This window comes from Phoxinus phoxinus (assembly GCF_949152265.1).
Source record: "Phoxinus phoxinus genome assembly, chromosome: 14".
NCBI classification, from domain to species: domain Eukaryota; kingdom Metazoa; phylum Chordata; class Actinopteri; order Cypriniformes; family Leuciscidae; genus Phoxinus; species Phoxinus phoxinus.
In genome coordinates, this window is record NC_136889.1 from 17,490,071 (window position 1) to 17,517,918 (window position 27,848).

The window sequence follows — 27,848 nt, forward strand, 5'->3', positions numbered from 1 at the left end:
GCATTAGCAGTCGTCATTTCCTTAGATGTGTCTGCCGATCTACCAACTTTCTTGTGATTTTACACTTCTCAGCTTATGGAAATTTCCCCTTTAGAATGCAGCTAAGCACAGACTACTCTAGAGTCCATTGGATGGCAAATGTGAAAATACTGACCTCATAGTGTTTGTGTTAGAGAGACGGATAACTGAGTAATTTTCTCCTGAGAAGCACTCTTTTTGATAATGTGAAGACATTGTTCTATAAGTTGTGGATTTATTCGATTTGCATTTAGTTCTGACTTGGCAAAATCATTCTCCTCCCCTCAGTTCCTTTAAGGGAACTGTGAGTCTCTTGGTAGACATCACATTGGTGAACTTTAAACTTGCAAATAACTGCAATTCTCCTTTTACTTGCTCAGATGTTTGAGGCGGTTAGTTTCAATACATGAAGATGCTAAATTGTAAGCCCTGATGTACAATTCACCAAGGAGACGATGGAGATTTTTGGGTAATTAGTCGTCTTTAATATTATTGTTTGACTGAAAGTGATTTGTGTAGTAATTTTCATTTGATTGCAACATCTCTTATAAGTTATGACTAACAGTATGAATGTCAAACTATTTGATAAAGGCTTGAGAGCTGAAACATTTGAGTAAAATAAAATGACAAAAGATTTAAAATTGAGTGCGAATCACAGACCTCGTTTAACTAAATTATTTGTAACAGTCATAACATTTATATGACCAAGGACTATGTATGTAGTATATTGTGCTTAATTTAATGCTTTATTGTTAATAAGTAATTAGAAGCTTTATCTATTACTATGAGCCTTTTAGCAAAAACTTTTTAAATGATTCTCAGATCTTCTGGCATATGGTCACCATAGTTTTGCAGTCAAAACATTGTTGCTGTTGCAATTGTTGTGAAATGTTAAATATGTATAAAGGGATGTTGTACTGTTACTGAGAATTAAAAAAAATCTGTTTTATAGATTCATTATCAATGCAACTACTATATGTTAATAATACTGTTCAGGCAAAATGAAGGATGAATACCAATTTAAAGAACAAGCTAAAAATGACTTACTCACCCAATCCTATAAGCTATTATTTTTTTGTAATCTTTCAAATTAACACATTTTAAAGAATATTTATATGCAGCTCCAATGCCGGTTCACAATGACCTCATCCAAAAATGTAAATAGCTCGTATGAATTCTGCAGTATATGCCAAGTCATATTTTATTTTGTTTGTTTTGTACCAAAATTTCATTCTGTCCCTCACAATAATCTATTATATCACTTCAGAAGACTTGGAATATAGCACACGCATCATAACAGGTAGACTACTTTTATTGTATACTTTTAGGTTGTTTTTGTCCTTTTTGGAGGCTTGTTGTGTATAAATATCTGTGTGAAACTTCAAAAATCAATTTTTGTGCTCCACAGAAGAAAAAAGCAACAACAACAACATCATATGGGTCGTAACTAGAGTATATGACAGAATTTCTGGCAGAAATATCCCTATTACACTTTTTTGTTGTTGTTGTTTGGAAGTCATTTGAAATGAGGAAAAGCTAGAAAATCAAAAGGCGAATGTAAAGTGAAGGAGAGAAATCGAGTACATACAGTAATACTCACAAGCACATGCACATACATTCACCGGATTAAAGAGCCAATTAGGAGGGAGGGAGGGGGGAGATGGCAGAAGCCCTTCTGTTTCTGCTTCACTGAATTATTGAGTGTAATCATCCAGGCCTTTAATGGCTGGTCCGGAGTGGAATTAATTTGGGTGGTGTGGGATAAATAATGCATTATGGGTAAGGGTGGATCTGAGCGTGTGCAAGAGGTCTCTCTCCTCCAGCTGCCTCTGCATGATTAGGGTGGGAGGGGCCGGGAAGCGTGCCGCTCAGTGCAGTGGGCCAGTGGGACATGAGAGAGAGAGAGAGGAAGGGAGGAGGGAGGAAGACAGATGCTGTCCAGAGCAGGCGGATGAGGTGCAACAGGGCGAGGCTCAGGAGGAGAGAGTAGAGTGCGGATCCCAACATGTGGATGGAGGACAGTGTTGCTCCGCTATGAACACCATGTTAAGCCCCAAGATTAGACAGTCCAGGAGAGGTAAGACTGATATGATCTGCCTTTAATTCTCAGCATCACTGTCATGCGTTCCCACCCTCTTAAAGCTGCGCTCACTACCGGCTCGTAGTCCGCTGATCTCACAGTGATGTGCTGTTGAGGATAGTATATCTCTGAGGCTCCATGGCAGTGATCCAACACTCTGGGCGGTTGCTTGGTAACATCTTTCAGCTTGATTAGTGGTTAATGAATGTAAGTGGTCTCTGGCTTTGTGTCACACTCCTTAACCAGGAAGTCATGATTCGGATCTTGACATATGCTAATGCTGATGTTTTATATTGTGATTTTGTTTGACTTTTTCGTACATGATGGTGCAGAAAACTCAAGAGGGAGTGTGATCATTATATTTCCATGTCATTTTCTATACATGATGAACTCATGTTCTATTCTTGGTCTATGATGAATTGTAGTCTCAACACTCAAGGGACTTAGGTGCAATAAATCATAACGGCTGAATGTCAAACTGTTTCACCTGCATGAGAAAAAAGCTTGCTGACAATAGCCTGTAGCCTGCTGTACTGTTAGGGGATACTTAAACTAAATGTCATATACCGTGTAAACAGTAGCTTGTAGGTTTATTGATCAGATGGCACTTCACAAAGTTCAATATATTAACATTGTTAGTTCATGAGACCTAATGCATTAACCAATGAACTGTACTTTTTGCTGTTTTTTTATGATCTAGGTTCAATTTTATTTCCACATCTATTAATGCATTTTAACATTTCCTGTATACATTAACAATAGTATTATGAGCATGAAATAACAATTGACAAGTATATTTACAAATTAAACTACATTGTTAAATAACTTTGATATTTTATTATACTAAATTGAGCCTTATAGTGCAGTATTGAACAGTTATATGCACAAAACAGGTGTGACATCATTTTTAAAAGTTGAATGTATAATAATTGCCTTTTTTTTTCCTGATTATTTCTCCTCCTGAATGGAGAATAGTCTTGTCTGCTTCAGCAGTTGTGCAGGAGGCTATTTGTAGATTGATTTCTGCCCTGCTGTGCAACATAAAGCAAACAGGAGCATTTGAAGCGCGCTGTCTGTCTGCTGGGCTCTGCATTTGTCATCTTGCATATGGATTGTGTCACTTTTGATGAGGGTGTTGGGTTTGCCGTGTTTTAAGCAGCGACAGCATATATCCCAGCGCAGGGACTCCGCCAGGTTTCATTTCCCGACTGGTGTGTCATTCTGAGTGTCAGAAAATTAAGTGGAACAATTGCCTTTTAATTGTGTGTGCGTGTGGGTGTGTGTGTAATATTTACACAATATAGTAACGTTCAGACTCTTTAAGACATTACAAATGCAAAGGTGAAGTCATACAGTGCATCTTTTTTTAGGAACTTGTATTAGGCATATTTTTATAAGTCCTGCTATAATCCTCAAAACAATTATAACAGAGCTGGATTCAAGTCCGTGGTGGAACTAAGGTATAATCCAAACCATAAGAGCTACACAAGATTCATTATTATTCTGTTCCTCATGCCATACTCAAGGTGTCCTCATAAAACATGTCTTGTACCAAACTCTTTATTACGAGGCTATTTTAAGCAGCCTGATCATTTCAGGCATAGATTAATCGTTGATATTAATTCTTAATCATTCTCAAAGTCTTCATATTTAGTACCAGAGCCCTGAAAGGATATTTAAAGAACAGGCACACAAAAGAAAGGCTCTTTTGTCATTCCAAAAAAAAAAAAAAAATTAAATATGCATGGGACTGGTCAGACATCCAGTATTTTTAGACTTTGAACATGTCACAGGAGCAGAAAATCCGACAAATGGAGGAAAACTCTGATGCTGACCCCTCTTCCCGGTCGGCAGCCTGCATATTATTGAGAGTTGGCCACTGGGTTTATGGGTAATAAGGAGAAACATCATTCTGTGTCCCTAGAGAATGTTGTTTAAAAGGTTGGATCATTTTGGGGGCATTTCTCCCACCCTCTTCCTTCCATTTGTGCTCTCTCACTCTTTCACTCTCCATGAGGCTATGAGGTGTACATTTACACTGATGAGGCTTCCATTACTTACAGTGATTGAATCAGACTGGCAGCGTTTGCAGCTCTTCATTCAGATGGGGAGGCAGAGGAGCAGAATGTGCTGGTCATTCCTGTTGTACAGTACCTTCTTTACACTCTGTAAAGAAAGAAAGAAAGAACGTGTTGTAGTTTAAGGAAGTAAAATTATAACGTGATTATTTACATCATGGCAAGAAAATAGTATTTAACAGGAGGAAAAAAGTAATTGCTGTTAACGTTTATATTAAAATATAATTGTTATCAATTTGTATATATTTTTTTTCCATATTGTTTTTTATACATTTAAAAAAAATCACAGAATTCATGATATCCATTGCTAATACTAAACATGTCTGGCTGCGTCTGAAATCACATACTCTCTTGAGTAGGTACTTATTTTGAATAAGTTATTAGTTCACGACTAGTATGTTCTATAGTATGAATGTAATCTGGACCTATTACATTCGCCATGTCATTATCATGTGACCTATAGCATCAGTTATGTCACTTCACTGTCATTCACAAATCCTCTCCCGTGGCCTCATGGGATAGTAAAGTGTTCATCATATGCACACTTCAGAATCTCGTCGGAAGTAGTATGTCCTTTTTGCCTACTCTTTTATGAGTACTGTGAATCTGGACATTCTTCTTTTGTCACATACTGTTTTTTGCCTACTATCTAGTAGGGAAGTATGTGATTTTTCGGATGCAGTCTTTGTGTTGATGTTTGTCCACCAAAAATAACATCACTTCCTAGATGATGTCATTGAAAAATTGGCTTGTGTTAGTTAAAGGGAGGTTCCAAAGGGACTAACATGATGAAAAATTGATTGCCAATTATATAATATTTATTTGTATAATATAATATTTCCAATGCAATCATTTTTTTAATTCAGTTGACAAAAGGACTAAATATAATTTAAATATATTTTTTCTTAATATAATTCCAGTTTTTTTTTTTTATAATTTGCATTAAAATGACAATAAATTGGCATTAAAATCAAAGAAATTACATTATTCACACAGATATATAATTACAATTCAAACGTTTAACTGCGAAAATGTGATTTAAATAAATATATTTTTTTAATGTTATCCAATAAATGATTAAATACTCTGAGCACATGAAAATGCACTGCATAATAGGAATGACCCAACCACTGTGGGCCACTGATAAAGGCTAGAAAAAAATCAATCATGACTTAGCAAATAAGAGCAGTGGGACAAGACAGAAAGAGGGAGATCCAGAGTGATCCTGAGCACGGCTGTACAAAGGAAGCTTGGGAGTGCGCTCTCATGTTTACTGCTATCCTGCTGCTCTCAGCACACCGGAAAGAAAGGATTGATTTTTCCCTTCCGGCCCACTAGCTGCTTGTGTCACTGGGCATGCCTCTCAAAAAAAAAAAACCATCTGATCTGCTTTGCTGTGGTTTGTAGTTGTCTCTGGTCAACATAAGAGGAATTTAAATTCATGAATAAGCCCAAAATCGTTTTTGCATCACTGAGGAACCTGTCATAAAGCATACATGATACATCTTGTTTCCAGCTGTGGTGGGAAATTTCTGGCATTGCCGAACACATCTAAGCATTTTTATGAGCATTCTGTGCATATGCTTGTCCAAACTAGTGGAGGCAAATTCACTTGGCTTAGATTGAGCAGAATGGGAATGTAATTGTGACCTATAATCTATGTATGTGTTTGCGTTTCCAGCTAGGTCTAAGAGCATGGTCATGGGGGAGCTCTCCAGGCCGTCGTCCCCCAGCCTCCAAGAGAGGGCGCTGAAGGCAGGCTGGCTGAAGAAACAGCGCAGCATCATGAAGAACTGGCAGCTGCGCTGGTTTGTGCTCCGGACTGATCAGCTCTACTTCTACAAGGATGAGGAGGAAACCAAACCACAGGTACAGTGGGAGGAGGACAGGCCAACCTGAGAACTGAGAATAAGGAGAAATGTTTTGTTATTATATCATTTATCTGAAATAAAAGGTTGTCTTTTCCCCCCCAGCCAAATTAATCAAAATAAAACCTGACCCTGTTGTGTCTAAACAGTGTGAAAGTTAATGTTCCAAAAATAGATTTAAAAAAAAAAGAAGAGACCTTGAACTCTTATTTCATATCTGATCAATAACCCTACCTCTAAAAAATCAATATGTTATTCCTCTTACTGATTTAAGCATTGATTGTGAGATAAATAATGACTTCACTATTTTCAAGTTCAACCCCTCGACCCGCAATACACACCATCTACGGGATATTGGACTGTATTTTTTCAGAAAGTGATCCTAAAAATTTTACACTCTTAAAATGTATGCAATTCAATGCATTAGATATGTGAAGTGCTTTAATATACAGTGGCTCAAAAATTATTGGTTTATGAATTATATATACTATTAGTCCAGGCGTTTTAGGAAAAAAGGGTGAACAAATTGCAACAGAATCAAACTCAACTGATTTTGTATCCTCCATATGTCCTGAGTAAGGAAAAAAAAGCCCCGAAGAATCCCATTAGGGGAAAGTTCTGAAAAAGACCCAAATATATCCTATTCATACGCCTATTCATTATTTTTCTCACATGAATAGGGTAAAAAATGTAACCTTTAGATATCACCATGAAAATTACTGAGTTGATTACTTATATCAAGACACAAAAAAATGTATTACAAGTTTTTTTTAATTGTTTGTTAACATGGACAAACGGTGCATAATCTAATTACAGATGTGCTAATTTGCATAAATACCACAACAGATCTAAACATTGGGTACAGCGTTTTTAAAACATTCGGAGATTCAGTCAGTCATTAATTCAAGGTCCACTCAACTGTCAACTCTCAACTGTCACTAAGCTGTCCCTCAGGTAAGAAACATTTCCTTTTGTTTTTCCTACATGGATTATTCATTAATATACATTAATAAAACATACCTGGTGATCAACTACAATTTATTGGGAACATCTGGATGTGTGTTGAGCTGTTGTACGACTATTTTTGGTGAAACGATGTCAAGTTTAGGATTAGCGAATAGTTTCATTAGATAGCTAACACGGCTAGCAGCAACAGTCCCACGGACCCAGCCCCAAACCCCATCTCTGCAATAATAATTAATAAAGGCTGTTTTAAACTTCTTCCTGCCTCTATGTATTTATGCTCATGGGTAGCCTAAATGGGTTCCATTCAGACCTTAACATTTAGTCTTTTATTGTTATATGTCAACAAGATTCAACAAGACATTTTCTCCTGACTATACCCAATGTTTAGATCTGTTGTGGTATTTATGCAAATTAGCACATCTGTAATTAGATTATGCACCGTTTGTCCATGTTAACAAACAATTAAAAAAAACTTGTAATACATTTTTTGTTTGTCTTGATATAAGTAATCAACTCGGTAATTTTTATGGTGATATCTAAAGGTTACATTTTTTACCCTATTCATGTGAGAAAAATAATGAATAGGCATATGAATAGGATATATTTGGGTCTTTTTCGGAACTTTCCCCTAATGGGATTCTTCTGGGCTTTTTTTTCCTTACTCAGGACATATTGAGGATACAAAATCAGTTGAGTTTGATTCTGTTGCAATTTGTTTACGGTTGACCCCCATTTTGGCTTAAAACGCTGGCTTAATTTTTTTTTGAAAATTGTATGAAAGAATTGTATAGGCCCACTATACAATACATTAAACTAATCAAAGGTGATAGTAAAAGCATTTTTAAATATCTATTAAAAATACTGTTCTTTTTGAACTTTCTGTTCATCAAAAGTCAGATTCCACAAAAATATAAATATTTAAACTGTGATGGTAATAAGAAATGTTTCTTGAGCACCATGATTTCTGAAGGATCGTGTGACACTGGAGTAATGATGCTTGAAATTCAGCTTTGCCATCACAGGAATCAATTACATTATAAAATATATTAGAATGGCAAACATTTTTTTTTACATTGTAATAATATTTCACAATATTACCGTATTTTTTGATCCAATAAATTCAGACTTGATTCTGAATTTATTGGAATTTGAAAGAGACGTCTTTCAAAAACATTACAAAACTTTTGAACCTTGTAATGTAGGCCTATACATTATATGTTTTTTATTAAATATGCAAGACACTATGCAAGAATTTGCACAAAATATAAATATTTTGTAACCGAAAAGGATATTTTAAACAACAGCTAAATAAATGTGTCCTTTTCAACTCCCCTAAAATCCCCTTTTTTCCTCGTTGCTGCTTGTGTATTTTTTGTTTAAAATTATGAAAGAGTTAATGCAAAATAGTTGATATATATTTTGTTTATGAGTTGTACGAATGATATTTGATTTTAGTTTTATTCCGAAAAATAATCACAAAAAAATAAGTAAAAACGAAAAACTTAGAAAAATACGAAACTAAATATCACATATACACTAGGGATTCATTCTCCCTGTCAGCGAGGCTTTAGAAACAAAGCTCTGTCCTCCACTGTCTCCATTACAGCCAGATGACATCAGCATGCTGTTAGCCTGACAACCTCATTTGAAAACAGCATGCCCTCCTGCTTGGCTGTAGTGTAAGTCAAAGCATTTAGCGGATACAGAGCAGCTGACCTATGACCCCTAATGCAGCATGACTTTACTCTGGCTCGTCCATCCTTCGATTCGTGTTATTCTCCTCTGGAGCCCATAAACTCCCTGTAATGCTCCTGCTCTCTTTCTCTACCCCCCCTCCCCCCGACCCCACCCCATCTCCATCAGCTAAATTCAATCTCCGCTGCAGAAATGTGCGCAGCTTGCATTTGAGCGTGTAACCCTATAAGCATTTACCCTTATAAATGAATGCATACCCTCTGAAATTTCATTTAACTGTATCTGAATGGCAGAGAGGAATTTCAGAGCGATGTGAGCTTATGTTAATGCAGTGAAGGATGGAGGATGAGCCAAAGGAGGCTGGTGCATAATTTATTATTTGACTGTCGTTGTGTCTAATTATGCATGACTCAGCATCACTGATTATTACGGTGTAAAATTGGGCCATGCACACAACAGAGAACTCAAATCACACAATGCCTTATCTGCCCTGAAGTTTAACCCCCCATAGGTTCTTATTAGCACCACAAATCAATAATCAAATTACAATAGACTAATGGAACACTGATCCCCAGTTATCAGCGCAGAGAAATTGTTCATTATGCTAATGCTTTAAAAGATAAAACCGCTTAAAATGTTGAACAGTTAAACCGGGTGACTTGGACACACACTGTGCTAAAGACGTGCCTTTCGGCGCTCTTTTCACTGTATAGTCATCTTTTCGGTCTCTTTCCCTCCAGGGATGTATCCCGTTGCAGGGCAGTCAAGTCAACGAGCTGACAGCCAATCCTGACGAACCTGGCCGGCATCTTTTTGAAATAGTTCCAGGTAAGAGATCATGAAATATTCCTGAATCTTCTGTGGTCTGATTTAAAAACCATTGAAATGGTTTGTGGCATCAGGGCATAGTCTATACTCGCTTGCAGTTTACTCTCGGTCCTACTTGTCACTCAAGGAGGAATATAATGGCACAGCAAGAAAACAAACAAGGCACTGTGCTCACAGGCTTGCATATTGTTACTGATGAGATACAGCTTCCTCATTACCAGAGGTAATCACTAGAGGGCATGAGGTGTCCTCTGAGGATTCATGAAGGACATTTGTGAAGACAAATCCATTCATTTGCAAAAATGCTGACCACCTACTGTGTGGTTCAAAAGTCTGAGGCCGCTTTGAAAATCTGTTTTGTTTTCTTTACACCTTAAAATAAAAAATAAAATTGAAAAATGTATGACGCTGAAAAGGAAAAAAAAAATCTAAATCTTAAAAAAATGTACGATTATTTCTGGGTCATACATTTAGGACATTGCAGCCTGAGTGTTAGGTGGACATAAGGTGGACATACTGAATATTGTAAAATTATGAAATCTGAATGATTTTTTTTTATTCAACTTTTGACTCAAGTTTTTATGCTAATAATGTAATGTATTAACACATTTTCTAGTAGATTAGAAAATAATAATAAAAATGAAACCTTTTAGATAACACTTTACGATAAGGTTACATTTGTTAACATTAGTTATACTACATTAGTCCCTCCATTGACAGTCTATGCAACTACCACTTTGACGATCTCTTTAGGAACTTTTTGAAGTGTCAAATTGGTAGTTGCATAGACTGTCAATGGAGGGACAAAAATATCTCAGAATTTATTAAAAAAATCTTCATTTGTGTTCTGAAGATGAACGAAAGTCTTACGTGTTTGGAACGACATGAGGGTGAGTAATTAAAAAGTCTTACTGGTTTGTCTGTTTAGTTGTCATTTAACTTGTTTGCCACACATTATCCAACAGTTATTCACTTTTGGAATGTCACATATGAGCAATAATATATGATAAGCCTGAATTCCTAATTCAAAGCAAACAATCTGTTGTGTCACATGGGTCACGACTCGCGCTACAGATGCAGCAGGATGTTCCCGTGGGACAGACTCTGCTGAAGTGTCTATTGTTTACGTGTACTCTGGGAACTTCTGCATATCATATCATTCTGCACACCCTGACCCAGCATCTCATAAGCAAAGGACGTGACCTTAGTAAACCTTGAATTCGGTATGGAGTGTCATAGGCTAACTTGAGCTGTTGCAGGCAGTCCCCTCAAATGGGGGGCATTCCTTGATTTAAAATAAAGAAATTTGCATGTGTGGTCCACAGTGGAGATTCATGCTTTTACTGCATTCACTGACACATGCGTGACACAGCTGCTTGTTGTCATGGGGCTCCACTTATCCGTGGCCCTAACAGTCGCCTTATTCATACCCTTCTGTAGACACTTCTTTTTTTAACGTGATGTTAGGTAACTTTTGATGCTAATTTTAATGATATTTTTGCAGAAATCCTGAATGAAAAATCTGTTTGCATTATGCAACTCATCTGCTAGGGTCAAGTTTATATAGCTTTGGAGATGGTAATGTTGTTGTATTTTTGCCTCTTATTGGGATATTTTATTTAGGTGCCTAGCAACAGGCGGACTGTCTCTCGTCTTTGTCGTAAAATGACCGATGAGAGAATTCTTTCATTTACAAGAAGTAAATATCACAAGCTGTTGCTACAGCAATCAAACCTGAACGTAAAAGTTCAACCTATACCAACATGTGACTTGGCATTCAGGACCAAGGTGTCTGTGTTCATTTCTGAGACTCTAAGCGCTTAGTCATAATTAACTTTAATACTTTAATGTGATGCTGAAGCAAAATCTAAGCATGAACAAGTACATGATGGAATGAAAGCAGGTAAAAAGGTAAAACAAATTTTTTAAAGAATAAAACATATTATACACCACCGTTCAAAAGCTTTGAAGTCAGTTTTTCATTAAAGGGCACCTATTATGACATTTAAAATGTTCCTAATGTTGTTGTGGGAGTCCCCAACAACAGTTTTACATGCATGCAATGACAAAAAACACTTTTGTTTTCGTATAATATGCATTTATTTTTACCTGATTTGCTCACCGACTCCCAAATGAATCGTTCAACGACTCGTTTTTCAAACCCCTCCTCTGCGCGACGCTAATCTGCGTTGATTGGTCAGATGACCCAGCAGTGTTTACAGAGATAATACTTATTTTTAACACGGAGTGCAATGATGCTTTTATCAATTAAATTGTATTATAATAATGATTATAGTCCACTGCTTTATAGTTTGTAGTAAAAAACGAAAAATAAGATAAAGAATTTAATGTTATGTTAGCGAGCATAGCCCAGAGTTCATATTGTAAAAGCACAATCAGTCTTTGTTTGCGTTAGCCCGATGGATGCATAAACATAACGTTTTTACAAAAAAAAAAAAAATGCAGTTACGTTACTACGAGGTATTATTCTATTCTTTAGACAACTCCGAAAACAACGACAAACACTTCACATATCTCAATACAATTGTCATTGAAGACCTAGAAGCTAAACGGTGCTTACACAACAAACAAAATAATTATTAAGCATGCTACATAAAATATAAAAGCAAAAATTATTAATAACACTTACAGGTTGTGATACGGAGGAGGAAGCTGATGCAAATACACTTGGAACTGAACCTTCCTTCAATATCAGCCGGCTCGCGAATCCAAGTTTGATTGCATATTTAAAAAGCAATCTCTTCAAAATGACGCGAACAAAGCACAAGGCTCGGACTATATTTCTGTGGTATAGTGAATTGTAGCCACTTAGTCTTCAAATGCTCCTCCTTGGGCAGATGAAAAAAGTTTGCTTTTGAGCTGCACTTCAGAACACAGCGTCTCGTCGCCATGATATTTTCCCCTGGCCTTGGAGCGCAATAAGTGGGCGTATCGTATTCAAATAACTTGACAAGTTGACGTCATCTAGTCAGAGAAAAAGCTTCGGTCTTCTAACGATTCATAAAAATGACTCAGAGTCGACTCTCACTTTTGAAAGACAATAACTTTATATACGGTGCACTTTCATATTTCAAACTTTGCAGGATGTTTTTGTTCACTTAGATCTATGTTACACACTACATGAAAGGTAAATTTCAAAATTCCATAATAGGTGCCCTTTAAGGATTCATTAAATTGACAGTAATTCAATAGTGACAGTGAAGACATTTATAATGTTACAAAAGGTAGTAATGATGCTGAAAATTCAGCTTTGCCATCACAGGAATAAATTGCATTTTAAAATATAATAAATATAAACAGTTATGTTTTTACTGTTAACTGATTAACTGTTTTTATAGGTTTTCACAATACTTAAGTGAAACATAAACTCTCATGCTTAATCACACTTTCGGTGTAAAAATAAATCTGATTAGTCATTGATTATTTGGCATGAAGAGACACAAAAACCCTGTGTCTTGGTGGTCTTGCATTTCAGATAATTGAAATTGAGATTAAAAGTGAATAAAGGCTAAAATCCCCTGAGAGTCTATGCACACGTCTTAGGAGTTCGAGAAAGAATAGCTCTTAAAAAGGCCAAACAAAAGGCAAGTCTTAGCGTCTTCTGCTGAGAATGAAGCATGCATTAGTTGTTGAGATTCAACATGGCCTCCATTTTATATCTTTTATTGCATTCTGTAGTTCATTTCTTACATCTTGACTATTATTGTCACCCCTATAATCCTTTTGCTAGGTGGACACTGAGCTTCTCCGTATAATGGTGTTTTGTTATGTACAGCAAACTAAACCCGCTTTCCATAAGTCCTGGTCTTTTTAAATCAGTCACTCAAACAATGGCTCTATTTATGCCTGCTCTCGACACAAAAGCACGACTGCAGACTGGAGTAGGAAGGTCTGATCCGAGCATGTCCTTACAGCTGACAGAAGCATCACGCTCTGTCTGTGAAGATTGCAGTTTGGTACATTAAAAGCTCAGATCTAAAGCCTTCTGGCAATGTGCAATAAAAGCATCTGTGTAACACACAAAGCCCCTTGTGGTCTCTGAAATGTCTTCAAAGAGGGGAAGTTTTAATTAATAAGCCGTTAGATTTAATAGGGGAAAAGATCCAGGCAACATGCAGAGATATGTGCGTCAGGCTTACAGAAATGTTCAACCGCCCCCCTATGTGAAGTCATATCAACCCCCAACCACACACACACACACACACACACAGATTGATTAGCCAGGTCTGTTTGTGTTTGGGGGGGATGTTTGGCAAAGATGAGCACTGTGGTGGCTCTGCTTATGAGGGTGAGCGAGGGCGAGTCTGACAGACCGGGGGGGCGGGGAAGAAAAAGGTTGGGAAAAAGAAGAGAGAGCACAACTTATTTTTTTGAATGAATGAATGAAGCAGACGAAGGACTTGTTTTTCGGGTTTCTGGTGGTGATGGTACTGTGGGGTTCTTTGCGCTCTCTCTTTCACTCCTATTCTCTCTATCTAACTCTGTCCCATGCACAGTTTTCCGCTCTCCTCTCTCTCTCTCTCTCTCTCTCTCTCAATCGCATGCACCCGGCACACACCTATGTTGCGTATTTACCTTCCAGGAAGGCCAGAGATGTAACTAACATGGCACAGCTGTAGCGCTGCCCTCTTTGGCACCCGTGTGCCAACATGGGACTCGGTTGCCGCAAGCTGCAGGAGCACCGATCTGTTCACGCTAAGGGTAAGGACACACTTTCCTCATAAAGAAGGCAACTCATATGGATCGATTTGTGAGATTTACCGTGGTGGAAGGACAGTACGGCGTTTATAGCAGGAAAGGAATTTATGGGCGATGTGAGTTTTGTTCTTGAACCTGTAAATCATCTATGTTGGATCCAGCTGCGGCTTGTAAGGACTGTAACATCTGGAGTGTCATATGCATGAAAAAGATCCAGGAAGCTGTGGCTTTGTGAGTTGTGTATTTTTGGAACCGGCTGTGAGGAGTGGAGCGGCTGCTGGTGAGGTAGTCTTGCATGAATGTGAGGGCCTGTAATTTTGCCCGAGCAATGCTGAAAGGTGTTCGTCTGCTCTCTGAGCTGAAACTGACACTTTAACCCTTTCCTTGCTCATTTCGATTCACATTTCATATGAAGTTAGTTCAATGATTGTGATGTACCAATACGGCGGTTTCTATTTGTACTATTTGCAGGTGTTTAAGTTTTACAGATGGGTTCCAGGAGGCACTAGTAAATGCTTTGATTTTGCTTTGTTAAACCAAATGAGAAAATATGACTTTAAAAGTAGCCTAAATATTGGGGCTTTCAGAAGATTAACATTATTTTAGCATTAAATGTAATTTATTCATGTGTTGGCAAAGCTGAATTTTCAGCATAATTTCTCCAGTCTTCAGTGTCACATGATCCATCAGACATCATTCTAATAGGCTGATTTGCTGCTCAAGAAACATATCTTATTATTATCCATGTTGAAAACGCAAACACTTTAGTTTAGGGTCCAATTCTCACTATTAACTAGTTGCTTATTAGCATGCAAATTACTAGGATATTGGCTGTTTATTAGTACTTATAAAGTGCATATCAACGCCATATTCTACATCTACATTCCTTAATACTCAATACCTAAACTAAACTACCTCACTAACTATTAATAAGCAGTAATTAGGAGTTTGTTGTGGCAAAAGTGTGAATGTGAAAATAGTTGTGCTGCTTAATATTTCTGTGGGAACCATGATAAATGTTTTTTTTTTTTTTTCAGGATTCTTTAATTAATAGAAAGTTCAAAAGAACAGCATGTAATTGAAATAGAAATCAAATGAATGCTGTAGAATCACATTAATAATGTCTTTACAGTCACATTTGACCAATTTAATCAATGCATCCCTGCTGAATAGTAATAAGTATTCAAATCGTATTAATTGTGTACAGTTTATGAACGTGCTCTGTACTTGTTTCACTCTTATCTCGCACATATTATTTCACTCTATTTACTGTCATTGTCCAATTTTAATATCTCAGCCATTCAAACCAATATCTAACTATGTGCAGTTATAAAACGTAACAGATTCTATATTTCTCACAGTGCTGTGAATCTGTCATGTAGACATAACCATCCCTCTTCTTAAGTTCATAATAAACCTACAAAGTAAAAACACACAGGAAGAACTAATGGCTGTCAGAATGTAAGGAAGCCATTGTGGGTCAACTGATTTTATGACATGGGGGCCCATCAGGAAAGCAGAGACTTCACTAATCAGAACCAGAAACAACGGCCCCACAGAGAGAGCTAAACCAACAACACTGATAAGAGCTTCCAAATGGCAGATGTTTGGAGTGTGTTGGTTTTGCTGGTTTCTCTACATAAAGAATTCAAACACAATTGTGTTAGCGATATGCTAGGTTGTTCAAATAAAGTATTACTGAGAAAATATTTCTGTCTGAACTTAATTGCATATCTGCCCTGAATGTTACAGATTCTCTCTCTCTATATCTCTCTGTGTGTGTGCGCGCGCGTTTGTTTGTGTGTGTGTGGAAAGAACTTCAGGTAACACTAGAAAATGAACGTTTGTCAAGACAGACTTTAAATGTTGGCTTGAAAAATTCTTGGTTGGAGGTGTAAAACAGTTTGAAGGTTAAATCTTGTGTAGTTTGAATTAGGTTTGAAAAAAAAATGTTTTAAAGGGATGTAACCTTGTGCTTGCAAAGGTGTTTTGAATGGTTGCTAGACTGGGGTGCGTTTCCTAAAAGCAACGATTTTCGCAAGTTCCGTCGTTACCAACAGAGACCAATGGAACTTGTGACCAGTTGGCTAAGAATGGTAGATAGATGGATAGATGGAAAGATAGATAGATGGATGGTTGGGGATAGATCTTCAAGATCTTCAAGATCTCAAAGATCTTCATCTGACAGCCTCAGGCCTGTCGTGCTGGATGTTGTCCCAGTCGACTGCTGGCCAAACCACACACTGCGCCTCGGGCTTCTCTCTGCCTGATTCATCCCTCTCTGATACATGAGAGAGGAAGACACACTGCAGCCACCTAGAAGCTTACTGAGCTTTTATAGCGGGATTTCATGGGTGTTTTTAGATGATACTCCAAAGCATTTGTTACAATAATAAAAATAAAAAACAATGCATTTTTTGTGCTCAAAGACCACTAAAACTAATTAATATTATATGTAGGAAATATTTTAAAGGGGTATTTTAAACACTAACCACATCCATGTAATGCATATCAGATAAACTATTACATACAAAAGTTTGTAAATAAACAATACAATTATACAGAAGGCATCAAGGCTATTCAAGATTTATATAAATTCCAGATTTGTGTGTGTGTATTAATATATAAATATATTGTATATATTAATTATATAACTTTTAATCAGTATTATAGCATTGAAATGTTTTTGAAATTGCTGGGACTGAATGAATTTGAGTGAATTATAAGTGAACTGCATCAGGCTCACTCACTTTGCAAGGCCGAAGTCAAGGTCAGAAATAATCAGTCTGCATTCACAACATAATTCTGAATTCCCAGGATTTTGGATGGCCTTGCTGTCCCTTATCTGCTACCCAAAGCTGGGCTAAACTGCTCACATCCATGAGTGTGCATATCCCAAGCAATGATTTCACTATATGACATTTAGCATATTTCTATGGTTAGGTCATGGATATGGACTATTTATAAAATGAAGGACTGAACAGTGATGTGCATTCTACTGGTGAGAACCAAAAAATGTCATGCCTATTTTACATGATGCATTGTTCAAGATAAAACATGTACTTGGGGAATTTCATCACTTGGAGTGTTTTTGTACTGGAGTGAGACACATTTTCTTCATTAATGTCCCATTAGCACTATTACACATATCAGGACATAATAATAAAAACAATAATTCTTGTTTTTTTTATGTGCAACATAAAAGGCAAGACATTGTTTATACATACCAAATTAGTAAAAACAGAACAAAAAAAACACCTCTTAGGTAAATGCTTAAAGGGGTCATATCATACTTTTTCAAAATTGTCCAACATATAATATTCATTATAATGTGTACAGGACACCATAGTTCTTTTTTTTTCTTTCTTTTTTTGTAGTGTATATGTAAATATATATATATATATATATTATATACAGACATGCATACATATACAAAATTAAAATTAAATTAACAGCTAAATAAGGTCATGTACTTATCAGCACAATCTTCCAAAATTATTGTAATTAATTCAAATTAGAAATTCCCATGTTCAAAAAGGAGTAGGAAGAAGTTCATAACAAACTTTTCCGGTCCTACCCCCTTTCTCTATTTTTATCCTTTAGTTAAATACAAAAAAATGTATGCTTCTCTTATACACACATCTTAACATACACCGTATATCTACTGTTCACATAAACCCATGCATTCACATAGATACAGATGCATACATACAAGCATATGCACACATTCACATTTTTTTCACACTTTCTTTTTTCATTTTTCTTTTTTTCTTTCATTTCCATCTATCTTCTTCATTTCCATCTATCTATAGCAAATAAAATAATAACACCTCTATACTAGACTTAATATGTAGAGCAAGGAACCTGTATACAATACTGTCACCTCATATGTGAGGATAGCAAAATAAAGTAAACTGTGACATATTATACCCAAACATTCTTCATTGAACCAGTAAAATGTATAACAATTTGGGACCAAAAATTATTCAGATACTTTGACCTGACCATGGTTTTTCCTTTAGTGTTTTTTCTTTAATTGCTAATGCGACCATTTTACACCACAGAATGAACAAAATTTAAACAAAATTAAGCATTGCTTGGTAATTGTTTTACCTAAATTGGTATTATCTAACTGTGTACTTAAAATTTAACAGCTGACAGTTATTCAACCTAATGGCCAAAACCATGAAATAACTGATTTGGTTAAGTTATTGTCATATTTTATTACCATTTTCTATAGCGTGATTATGTGAGTGAGAAATGTTGAAGGTGTCTGAATACATTTTTGTGCGTGTGTTTTCTGTATCTGTCAAGTTCAGTTTGCAAATTACACATTATCACCAATGCAAATGTGGCAATATTAGAAAAATCAACAAGTCAAAAGACCCATTTCTAAACAGAAGGTCCCAATGGTATTGACCGCTTGTGTTCTCTGAAGAGGTCACTTTTACTTATCCACAAAGTCAGGCCTTTGATTATTGCCATTACATGTGAGATACAGGCAGTGGAACTGCATCTTCCAAGGACACAAACACAGAGGCAATGCATCATCCACTCCCTGTCTTTCAGACATGTAGATCAGAGACAGTCAGCCACTCCTCAGGGAGTCCTACAGTGTGTGTGCTGTCTGACACAGACACTAGCTTATACTGCAGTCTGCAGTCAGGCTCAGACAGATAATGGAACCATCCATCCACAAAAACTAGGTTAGACTAGGAACAGAATTTATGCTGAGGATATTTTGGGAGGTGGAGAGGGAGGGCTGTTTGAGGAAGAAAATGAAAATAAGTCTTAATGCTAAGAATTTAACAAGGCATGATGTGCTTTTGACAAGCATTCAAAAGCAAATCAACTTAATATTGAACTAGTTCATTTGAATAGAACACTAACAGAATGATTAAGAAATCGGTTCAAATGATAGCTTCTCCAAATGTCATGCACGTTTCAGTTCATCGGATGTCCGCTTTTTAAGAATGATATGCCACTTTTCTTCTGTGCTCAGGCTAATGTCTGGTATGAAGGATGATGTCATATAGGGAAATCACTATTTTAGCCATGTGAGATTTCTCCATGACTTTAGTGCCATCTAGTGGTTAGTTAACTTCAAAATATTGTAAAGGGAATGTGTACATATTCCTGTGATGGCAAGACTGAATTTTCAGCATCATTACTCCAGTCTTCAGTGCCACATGATCCTTTAGAAATCATTGTAATATGCTGATTTGATGCCCAAGAAACAATTCTTATTATCAATGTTTAAAACAGTTGCGCTGCCTAATATATTTTGTGGTAACCATGATGCATTTTTTTTTCAGGATTCTTAGATGTAATAATCAGAGGAATAGCATTTATTTGAAAAATAAATCTTTTGTAACATTACAAAAGTCTTACTGTCACGTTTGCATCCTTCCTACTGTCAGACTGTACACTTGCTGAATAAAAGTATTAATTTATGAATTATTAAATTAATATTTTTTCTGCACCATCATTCATCCTAGAACACGGATGTTTGAGTCATAATTATTTTTTAACCAATTACATTTTTAACATAATAGCTGTTCAGTCCACTTCCATGAATTATATTATGCAACAGAATTAGCAATATGTGGTTTTAATGATATCCCCACATATAATTATGAAGAAAACAAAATAATGTACCTACAAATAGCATTTGCAATGACATAAATGAATAGAATTATTCACGTTTTGGAATGTATCTGTCATTTGAAGTGTCAAGGGACTCTGACAGACTGAATGCCATCAGTGTCAATCGAAGGATTTATTTGTTTTTTCCCCTTTCTGTCTCCATAGGCTGTACAGGAGAGAAGGACAGATCGGCTCTCAGCCATGAGGCTTTCCTGCTCATGGCAAACTCCCAGAATGACATGGAGGATTGGGTCAAAGCCATCAGACGTGTCATCTGGGCTCCCTTTGGAGGAGGTAACATATACCTGAACATCATAAATGCATAAGACCAATCACTAAGCATTCGTTTCTCTCTTATGAGGCAACATAATCTGCTGATTTCAAGAAAACGATAAAACTAAACTAGCAAGCTGATCTATATCTGGCACGGCTGATACACAAGCTCACTAAAATAACAACAGCATTAGCAGTCTCTGAATCTTTAGGTATTGTATTACAGGTCTTTAATACCATGGATTATTTAGGGGTGTTTGAATAATGGCAAGCATTTTAATATTATTTTAATGGTATTACATGTCCCCCACAGACAGCCTTTGTTATCACAGGACCCAGACAGATTGTAGTTCTAAATATTGCAGACAATATTTGAGGCAAGACAGCGTGGAGTAAACGACCTTGTTTTTAAAATAAACATAACAGCTTCAAAATTTGTGTTTTAGATATGGGTGTGTAATTTATGTTTTATAGAACAAAGCGTCAAAGTATTGACAAGTTATGTTTATCGCAGACCTTATTTTACTCATAAATTGAAAAACCCCATTATAAAATCCCATTGTAAAATCCAGAGGGAACCACTGGCGTCTTCTGGGCTTTGACGTCACGGCTGCAGAACTAAAAATCATTTTCATAAATTAAAATAAATCCCAAATCAAATCAAATATAAATATTAGATCAAAAACTTAAACTTAAAAACGTAAAAAGAAAATATTTCCTTCGCAACTGAAACAAAATAAGTGTAAATTGAAGTACTACAATTATTGAAACATAAATAAATTATAAAGCTAAAAAGATATAAAAAAACGAATAAAATTGACAAAAGCATTATAAAACTAATCATATAAAATACCTAGGCTAGTAATATTGCAACATGAAATAAGGTGGCGTGATACCAAAAGAAAAGTCCCAGTGCTGTTGGACTATTTATCAGCACTTGTGGAACATTGTGATCACAACAACTGTCATATTTAAACCGTCCTAAACAGTATGTTTATAAAACACATTGTGTGAATCTGGGCATAAATGGGTTAAGCAATATGATCCCTCTCTGTGTAATCTCTCACGCTCACCCCACATTCTCTCCACGCTCTGTGAGGCTGGATTATCATTACAATGAAAGGGGACAAAAACAGGTGTGACGGCTACACACACACACACACACACACGCACACACATTCACATGCATCACTGTTCACTTGTGCCTGAAGTGGGGACATGCAATGTGTCTCATGCCTGAAGTTAAAACCTTGTCATGTCTGTTCGATCATCATGGCTTGTGTGTGCGTGCAGAAGATTGTAATATACGTGGCAGAACTTTACTGCAAGGTAGGATAGGATACTGTATAGATTTTGGAGATTTACTGGGATTTTGATTTCTTACATTTTGATAATGTCATGGTTGCAATGTCCAAATTTTTTACTGTTTGTATTACTGTAGGTATCTTTGGCCAGCGACTGGAGGACACGGTACAATATGAGAGGAAGTTTGGACCCCGGCTAGCCCCTCTCCTGGTGGAGCAGTGTGTGGATTTCATACGGGAACAGGGTCTGAAAGAGGAGGGTCTCTTTAGGATGCCAGGACAAGCCAACCTGGTCAAAGAACTCCAGGATGCTTTTGACTGTGGTGATAAGCCTCTGTTTGACAGGCAAGATGAGCTCAAAACATCTCTACAACAAATAAAACACTTATATTTCCATTTAGGCATATAGCAGAGAATTTTATTAAAACGACTTAATGAAGAAAAGCACAAGCAATTTATGAAACGGGGCAACAATATTTGCAGTACATAATGCCAAGTTTTAAATATGAGCTATAAGTAGTACACAAGCTGTATAATTCAAATGCAGAAAAGTAGCTTTCTTTACAATAAACTGCTTTTTAGAATGCATTTGGACTGACTTGGATATCAGAAACATCCCACAGTGTCATAAGAGCATTAAGAATGGAAGTTGTGATCAGCTTTCCTTCCCTATTGTGGCATATATCTGCAAAAAAGGGCTTCTCGGACAAGAGAAAATGACGGCGGGACTTGATTTTGTCCATTGGGAATTTATTGGATCTTTGGATTGCTGTGATCTCATTTGAGTGACAGGTTGCCTCACGCCAGTAAAAACAACCTCATCAGACAAGAAAACAGATGTCGATGCAAGTTATTTTGATTAAAATTACGAGGGCACATGAATAAAAAAAAAATTAGTATGTGCTCTGATGAATCATTTATAATAATAAATCACTTCTATAATGTCATGGCAACTTTAAAAGATTATGCTTCCCTCTACCAGTTTAAACCAGCATTAGTTTCTACAGTATATAGGCTGGCTTGTGCTGGTTATAGGTGCTTTTCAGGGTGCTGGACCAGTTTAACCATACTTGCCTAGTCAAGAAAACTAAACTGATGTATCTGTGTATCCCGCTGACCTGTGTGTGACCTCTTGCAGTAACACTGACGTTCACACCGTGGCGTCCCTCCTGAAGCTCTACCTCAGGGAGTTGCCCGAGCCTGTGATCCCCTTTAACAAATATGAGGACTTTCTCACCTGTGCACAGCTTCTGCTAAAAGATGATGAAGTGGTGAGTCTGATATACATCAGTATTTCAGTTGGATGAAGTTGAATTAAATAATGATTGCCCTTGTAAAAACTAAAAATTAGTAAACTTTTAAAAGAGTACTTGTTATGGAAATAATATAATTTAGTATGAACTGAATATGATGTGTCCGGACACTTAATTGCATGTTATTTACCATTTTTTGAAACTGTATCATATTTTAAATTTATGTTAAATCAATTAGTTGAACTTGAGCCTTTTTTTGACCCACTTAAGTAGGACTTAAGGACATCTTTATCCACTGGTTTTCACAGATAAAATGCATATTTGAGCTGTTTTAGCTGAAAGCAAATTGCACTGACATATCTTTAAATATGCCAGTGCCATTGTTTTGCTACTTAAATGTCCTCATAATTAAACTAATACTGGCTTAATATATAAACCCTGTCTGTGATATCAGGCCTATATGTAATTTCACAATTCTGTTGTCTTTGAAAATAGGGTTTAAGTGCACTGCCGAATGTTCTGACAAGCATTTATGGTAAACTAAAATATACTTTAATGTAATTTCTATTCAAACTTGTATGTCATGTATTTTTAAATATATTTGGAATTACACGTTTGTAATGATGAATTAGCATTTTAGTATGTTTAAAATATATTAACTTTCAATGTAATATTAACACACTACAGTAAATACTCTAAGCAAGTACTTTACATGAGTTTTAGTATGTTAGTCATCACATCAAAATAAGTTTACCTCTTTAAATTATGACAAAAGATTATCAAAATATGTTCAACTTTTAATTATGATTACATAGTGCATTTTTTAAAAGTGTACTTAAGTGTGTTAAGAAAATAGTCATTAAAGTGTACTCTATGCACACTTAAGTGGCCTCTTATCTCATTCATATTATATTGTCTTTAAAATACACTTTTACGATTTGAAGTGCACATTCAAAACTATTTCACATCTTTTTAAAATGGGTGATTTCATCGAAAAGCTCACTGCATGTTGTTCTTGTTTCCTGGATTTCTAATGTATCATGTTCCCATGTGTGTCTCCTAAAGGGACTAGATGAGCTTGTGAAGCAGGTGTACACTCTTCCTCAGGCCAATTATAATCTGTTAAAGTACATTTGCAAGTAAGTGAATACATAGCATTCCATCAGCTTTCTTGTACACGTCAATGTTTTTGAAATGATTGCTTTACTCATTTGAATAGATGATGAATGAATATCTGTTGTCTATACTGCATGTCTTCACGTAGATTCTTAGATGAGGTGCAGTCACACTCAATTGAGAACAAGATGAGCGTCCAGAACCTTGCAACAGTATTTGGACCAAATATCCTTCGGCCTAAAGTAGAGGACGCCGTTTCAATGATGGAAGGTAAGTATTTGCAGACATTGTAATATTGACAGCTAGAAACCGATATCTGAGTCATTTTAAATCATTTTTTAGGAACCTCCCAGGTTCAGCACCTGATGACTGTGTTGATCAGTGAACATGAGCGTCTTTATGTGGGGACTGAGGGAGATATGTCTTCTGAGCAGACCGGAAGTTGTCTTCGGGGTCAGCGCAGCATGGCGGAGTGGATCTCCGATGAGGAGATGCTGAACTGCTCATCACTGAGCGAGGCGTCCAGAGTTGCAGAGAGTGCGTGCGACAGTGCCACGTCTTTAGACATCAGTACAGGTGCCCCTAACACTGCCAAAATGACACCTCAGGGAAAAGCTGGTGTGACGGTCAGCCCTAGCAAGCAGATGAAATCCCTCCCCTCCTGGAAATACTCCTTCAAGAGTGGAGGGGTACGCGCTCAGCCCGCGAAAATAGGGGGCTCGTCCGTTGACGTGTCCACCTTGCCCAGTACTGGCAACTGGTTGATGAACGGGCTTTCTTCTCTCCGCAGCCATCGGCGCACTTCTTCAGGAGAGCGCATGGGAAAGGATTCAGCCCTGTCGCACCGTCTGTCCACTTACGACAACGTGACCTCATCCAGTCTCAGCGTACCCAGTGTCGCGAGCACGCCCTGGTCCACGTCCTCTTGCGAGATTTTAGTGGCCGACTCCGTAGCGAGTGACCCTTCTGGGCTGAACTCTGTGAAGGTGGAGTGGTCAGTTGGAGGGTCTGTCCAAGGGCAAAGTGAGGACAGGAGTTCAGAGGTCACGGAGAGCAGCGAAGCACTGGAAATGTGCGTGAGCAGTGCAGGCTGCAGTGAGAATGGAAATGTTGGAGATGTGGTGAACGCCACGGGATATTCAGACACTTGCACGACAGCATTTAACAGCCTGGTAACAGAGCTCAAAGATGAGTTGAAGAAACAGAAGGTCAACTATGAATCACGAATACGAAGGTATGTTCCACATCACACTGATGATTAATGTTTACTTCAACTAATTAAATGAAGCTCAATAAGTGAGCAGTATGAACTCTCTCATCGTTCCTTTAATGTTAGAATCTTTTCAAAGCTGAAGTGTGTAAGTTGAGATGTTGTTTGCGAGGGGGAGGGGAAAGTCAATGGTTTTGATTAATAATGACAAGGGCACATACATTTTTAAAAACTAAGGATGTCATTGAATTGTCATAAAGAATTGCCAATTTTGATTTCATGGTGGCTTTAAAATTCTTTCTCCTAGCCCAGTTTTAGAGGCAGATTTACGAAACGGGGCAAATTAGCGTGAGAGCGCAATTCCAAAACAGCGGCGTTGGGAGTGGAAAGTGTGATCGACTGAGGACGTGCAAATTAAAGAACACAGACGCAGGCAGATCATTTCCGTAATGACCAATGCAATCTACCAGGTAGCATCTGGTTTAAGACGTGCTTTTTCTATAGAAAATTTCCTATAGGCAAAAAATATTGGCGCAAACGCTAGTACATTGACGAGCGCAAACCTTATAAATCACCCTGCGTGATTAATTTAAATACTCTCCTCCCATAAATTTTGCACCTGAAAGGGAAACTCCTACAAATGCATATGCAATAAGGTCAACCGCAAAAATAACTGTCCACGCCTTTTCAGCGTTCATTTTTCAGTGCGTGTCTTTAGTAAATCCTGACAGTAGTTTTTTAACGGCAAAAGAGGGTTTGCGCTGGTGCAAGCTGTTAGTAAATCTGTCCCTATTATGAGAAAGCCATTTTGTTCGTTGATTTCCCCCGAGAAAGAGTAAATAATTTGGATTTTTTTGAGAAATCCTACCAGCCCAACACAGCAACAATGGCTCAACCAATGGTGTAAGTTTGGGGCTGGGTTTCAGAAACCTGCTTGACAACAATTATAATTTTTGCATTTTCATGTGCAGAAAGTACACACTTCACCTTTATGTTTAAATTAATTCTTTTGACAATAAATAGTAATTTATTAAGTGAATTATAATACATTTTGTGTTTCCTTTGAATTTTCTACAATATCACATGGTGTATTTGGCATTACTTTTAAAATGTAATTGATGTAATTCATTCTTCTAAGGCTAGAGGAATCAAGCATCATGCTCCGTAGCCAAATGGAGAGACTAGAGGAGGAGTTTGACCAGGAGAAGAAAAAGTATCGCATGTTGGAAATCAAACTCCGCAACTCTGAACGGGCCCGCGAGGACGCAGAGATCCGCAACCGTTTGCTCCAGAACGAAATGGAGGAGTTCTTCTCCACCTTGGGAGATCTTACGTTGGGAACACGGACAAGCAAAATTTGACTTGCGTTTTGACAGTCCTCCTGATTTATCACTGAGAGACTGTGTGTTTGTTGTAGATAGAATTTTGAAATCTCTCTGCTCATGCATCATGAGTATTCAGAGGTCATTTTGTGCTGTTTTGTAACGGCGACTTGATCGTGTAGCAGTTTTACTTTTATCTCTGCTCTTCAGTCTTACATTTTAAAGGGATAGTTCACACAAACATACAAATTCTCTGATTTATTTCCCCTCATGTTGTTCTAAATGCATATGCTGTTTTTTCTTTTCTTCTGCCGAGCACAAAAATAATTTTTGAGAAATCTTAAAAAATGTTGCTCTATTTTGTGTGGTGAACAAACCAAATTGTGCATCTTGTTCTTAACGTCAAACTTGCCATCTGCTGTTTGTAAATAAAATAAAAATTTTGGGTGAACTATTCCTTTAAGGTGAAGCTCAATTGTTAGCAGTCATCACTAGCATAACCTGCACAGATTATACCAAAGCATGACTTTTCAGACCAGACTGTTCCCTCACAAAGGCAGGTCATGTTAATGCATGGTGTGAAAGAAGTCCTGATAAACCTTGATGTTTTGATGAAATTATCACACAATCATTTTTCATACAAAGTCTACTTAGTTTAAAACCAGTAAAACCATTAACAGGTTGCTTCCTATCACACTTTGCCTCACACTACCAGACATGAACAAGTCTTTGCTCATTTAGATCAACTGTCAGACTTCAAACACAAACTCTTTTCAGCAAATCCCTTTATTGTAAGTAAAATGCACTATAGAATAAAAGATTAGATGAGGTGACACCATCCAAACTGTACAAGTGTTGAATTGTACAACTTGTCAAAAGTTATTAAAATCTTTTAAATCAACTATATCAAAAGATTGCTGCAGGATTGCCAAGGCTAGTATTTATTTAAGCTTATTAATGTACCTAGAGCTGTTTCTCAGGTGTTGTTTTTCAAAACACTCAAAGAATGAGTGTCTTTATGTAAAATAGATGATGGAACTAAGGCTGACATATACTTGAATGTGTTAGTTTTTTTTTTTTTTTTAAGTATGAACATGTTCTTGTGGTTGTTTTTCTGTTTATTGATTCTTGAATGCAGAATGTGCCAAAGTAGAGGTCTTCAAAAAAATGGGTATTTCATTTCAAATGAAGACTGGCTAGTCTTCGTAATAAATTGCCGTTGTCATTAAAACTGTGCAATGTTGTGACTTTATAATGCATCAAGGAAGATCAGAAGTTGGATAATGATGAGTAATATAACAACTCATTATCAAATCCTATAATGATAACAGTGCTATGCAAAAAAATATTTTTGTTTTCTATCAAATGCTTTAAAGAATTCAGACCATCAAGGACAACTTGAAGGGATAGTTTGCACAAAAATTAACATTTTGTCAGCATCTACTCACCCTCAAGTTGTTCCAAACCTGTAT

General features: G+C 36.8%; 1 protein-coding gene across 2 annotated transcripts; it reads left to right on the forward strand.

Moving 5' to 3' along the window:
- Positions 1-340: 340 nt before the first annotated feature.
- Positions 341-27,598, forward strand: arhgap22a (Rho GTPase activating protein 22a). Of its 2 annotated transcripts, XM_079636078.1 has the most exons (10): positions 341-487; positions 5,858-6,045; positions 9,446-9,533; positions 20,064-20,192; positions 21,613-21,820; positions 22,614-22,746; positions 23,794-23,867; positions 23,993-24,114; positions 24,187-25,078; positions 26,193-27,598. In XM_079636078.1, the coding sequence occupies exons 1-10, from the start codon at positions 451-453 to the stop codon at positions 26,413-26,415; spliced, it is 2,094 nt and encodes a 697-aa protein (XP_079492204.1). In that variant the 5' UTR covers positions 341-450; the 3' UTR covers positions 26,416-27,598. The 2 variants fall into 2 exon arrangements, with proteins under 2 accessions (XP_079492204.1, XP_079492205.1); XM_079636079.1 differs by lacking the exons at positions 341-487; positions 5,858-6,045; positions 9,446-9,533 and adding exons at positions 13,864-13,981; positions 14,137-14,255.
- The last annotated feature ends 250 nt before the right edge of the window (positions 27,599-27,848 follow it).

Bases quoted from the DNA above. Each gene is read 5' to 3' on its own strand.
- arhgap22a (XM_079636078.1), top strand. From the start codon at position 451: ATGTACAATTCACCAAGGAGACGATGGAGATTTTTGG. The intron at 20,193-21,612 runs GTAACATATACC...GTATTACTGTAG, and splicing joins CTGGGCTCCCTTTGGAGGAG to GTATCTTTGGCCAGCGACTG. The intron at 25,079-26,192 runs GTATGTTCCACA...CATTCTTCTAAG, and splicing joins TATGAATCACGAATACGAAG to GCTAGAGGAATCAAGCATCA.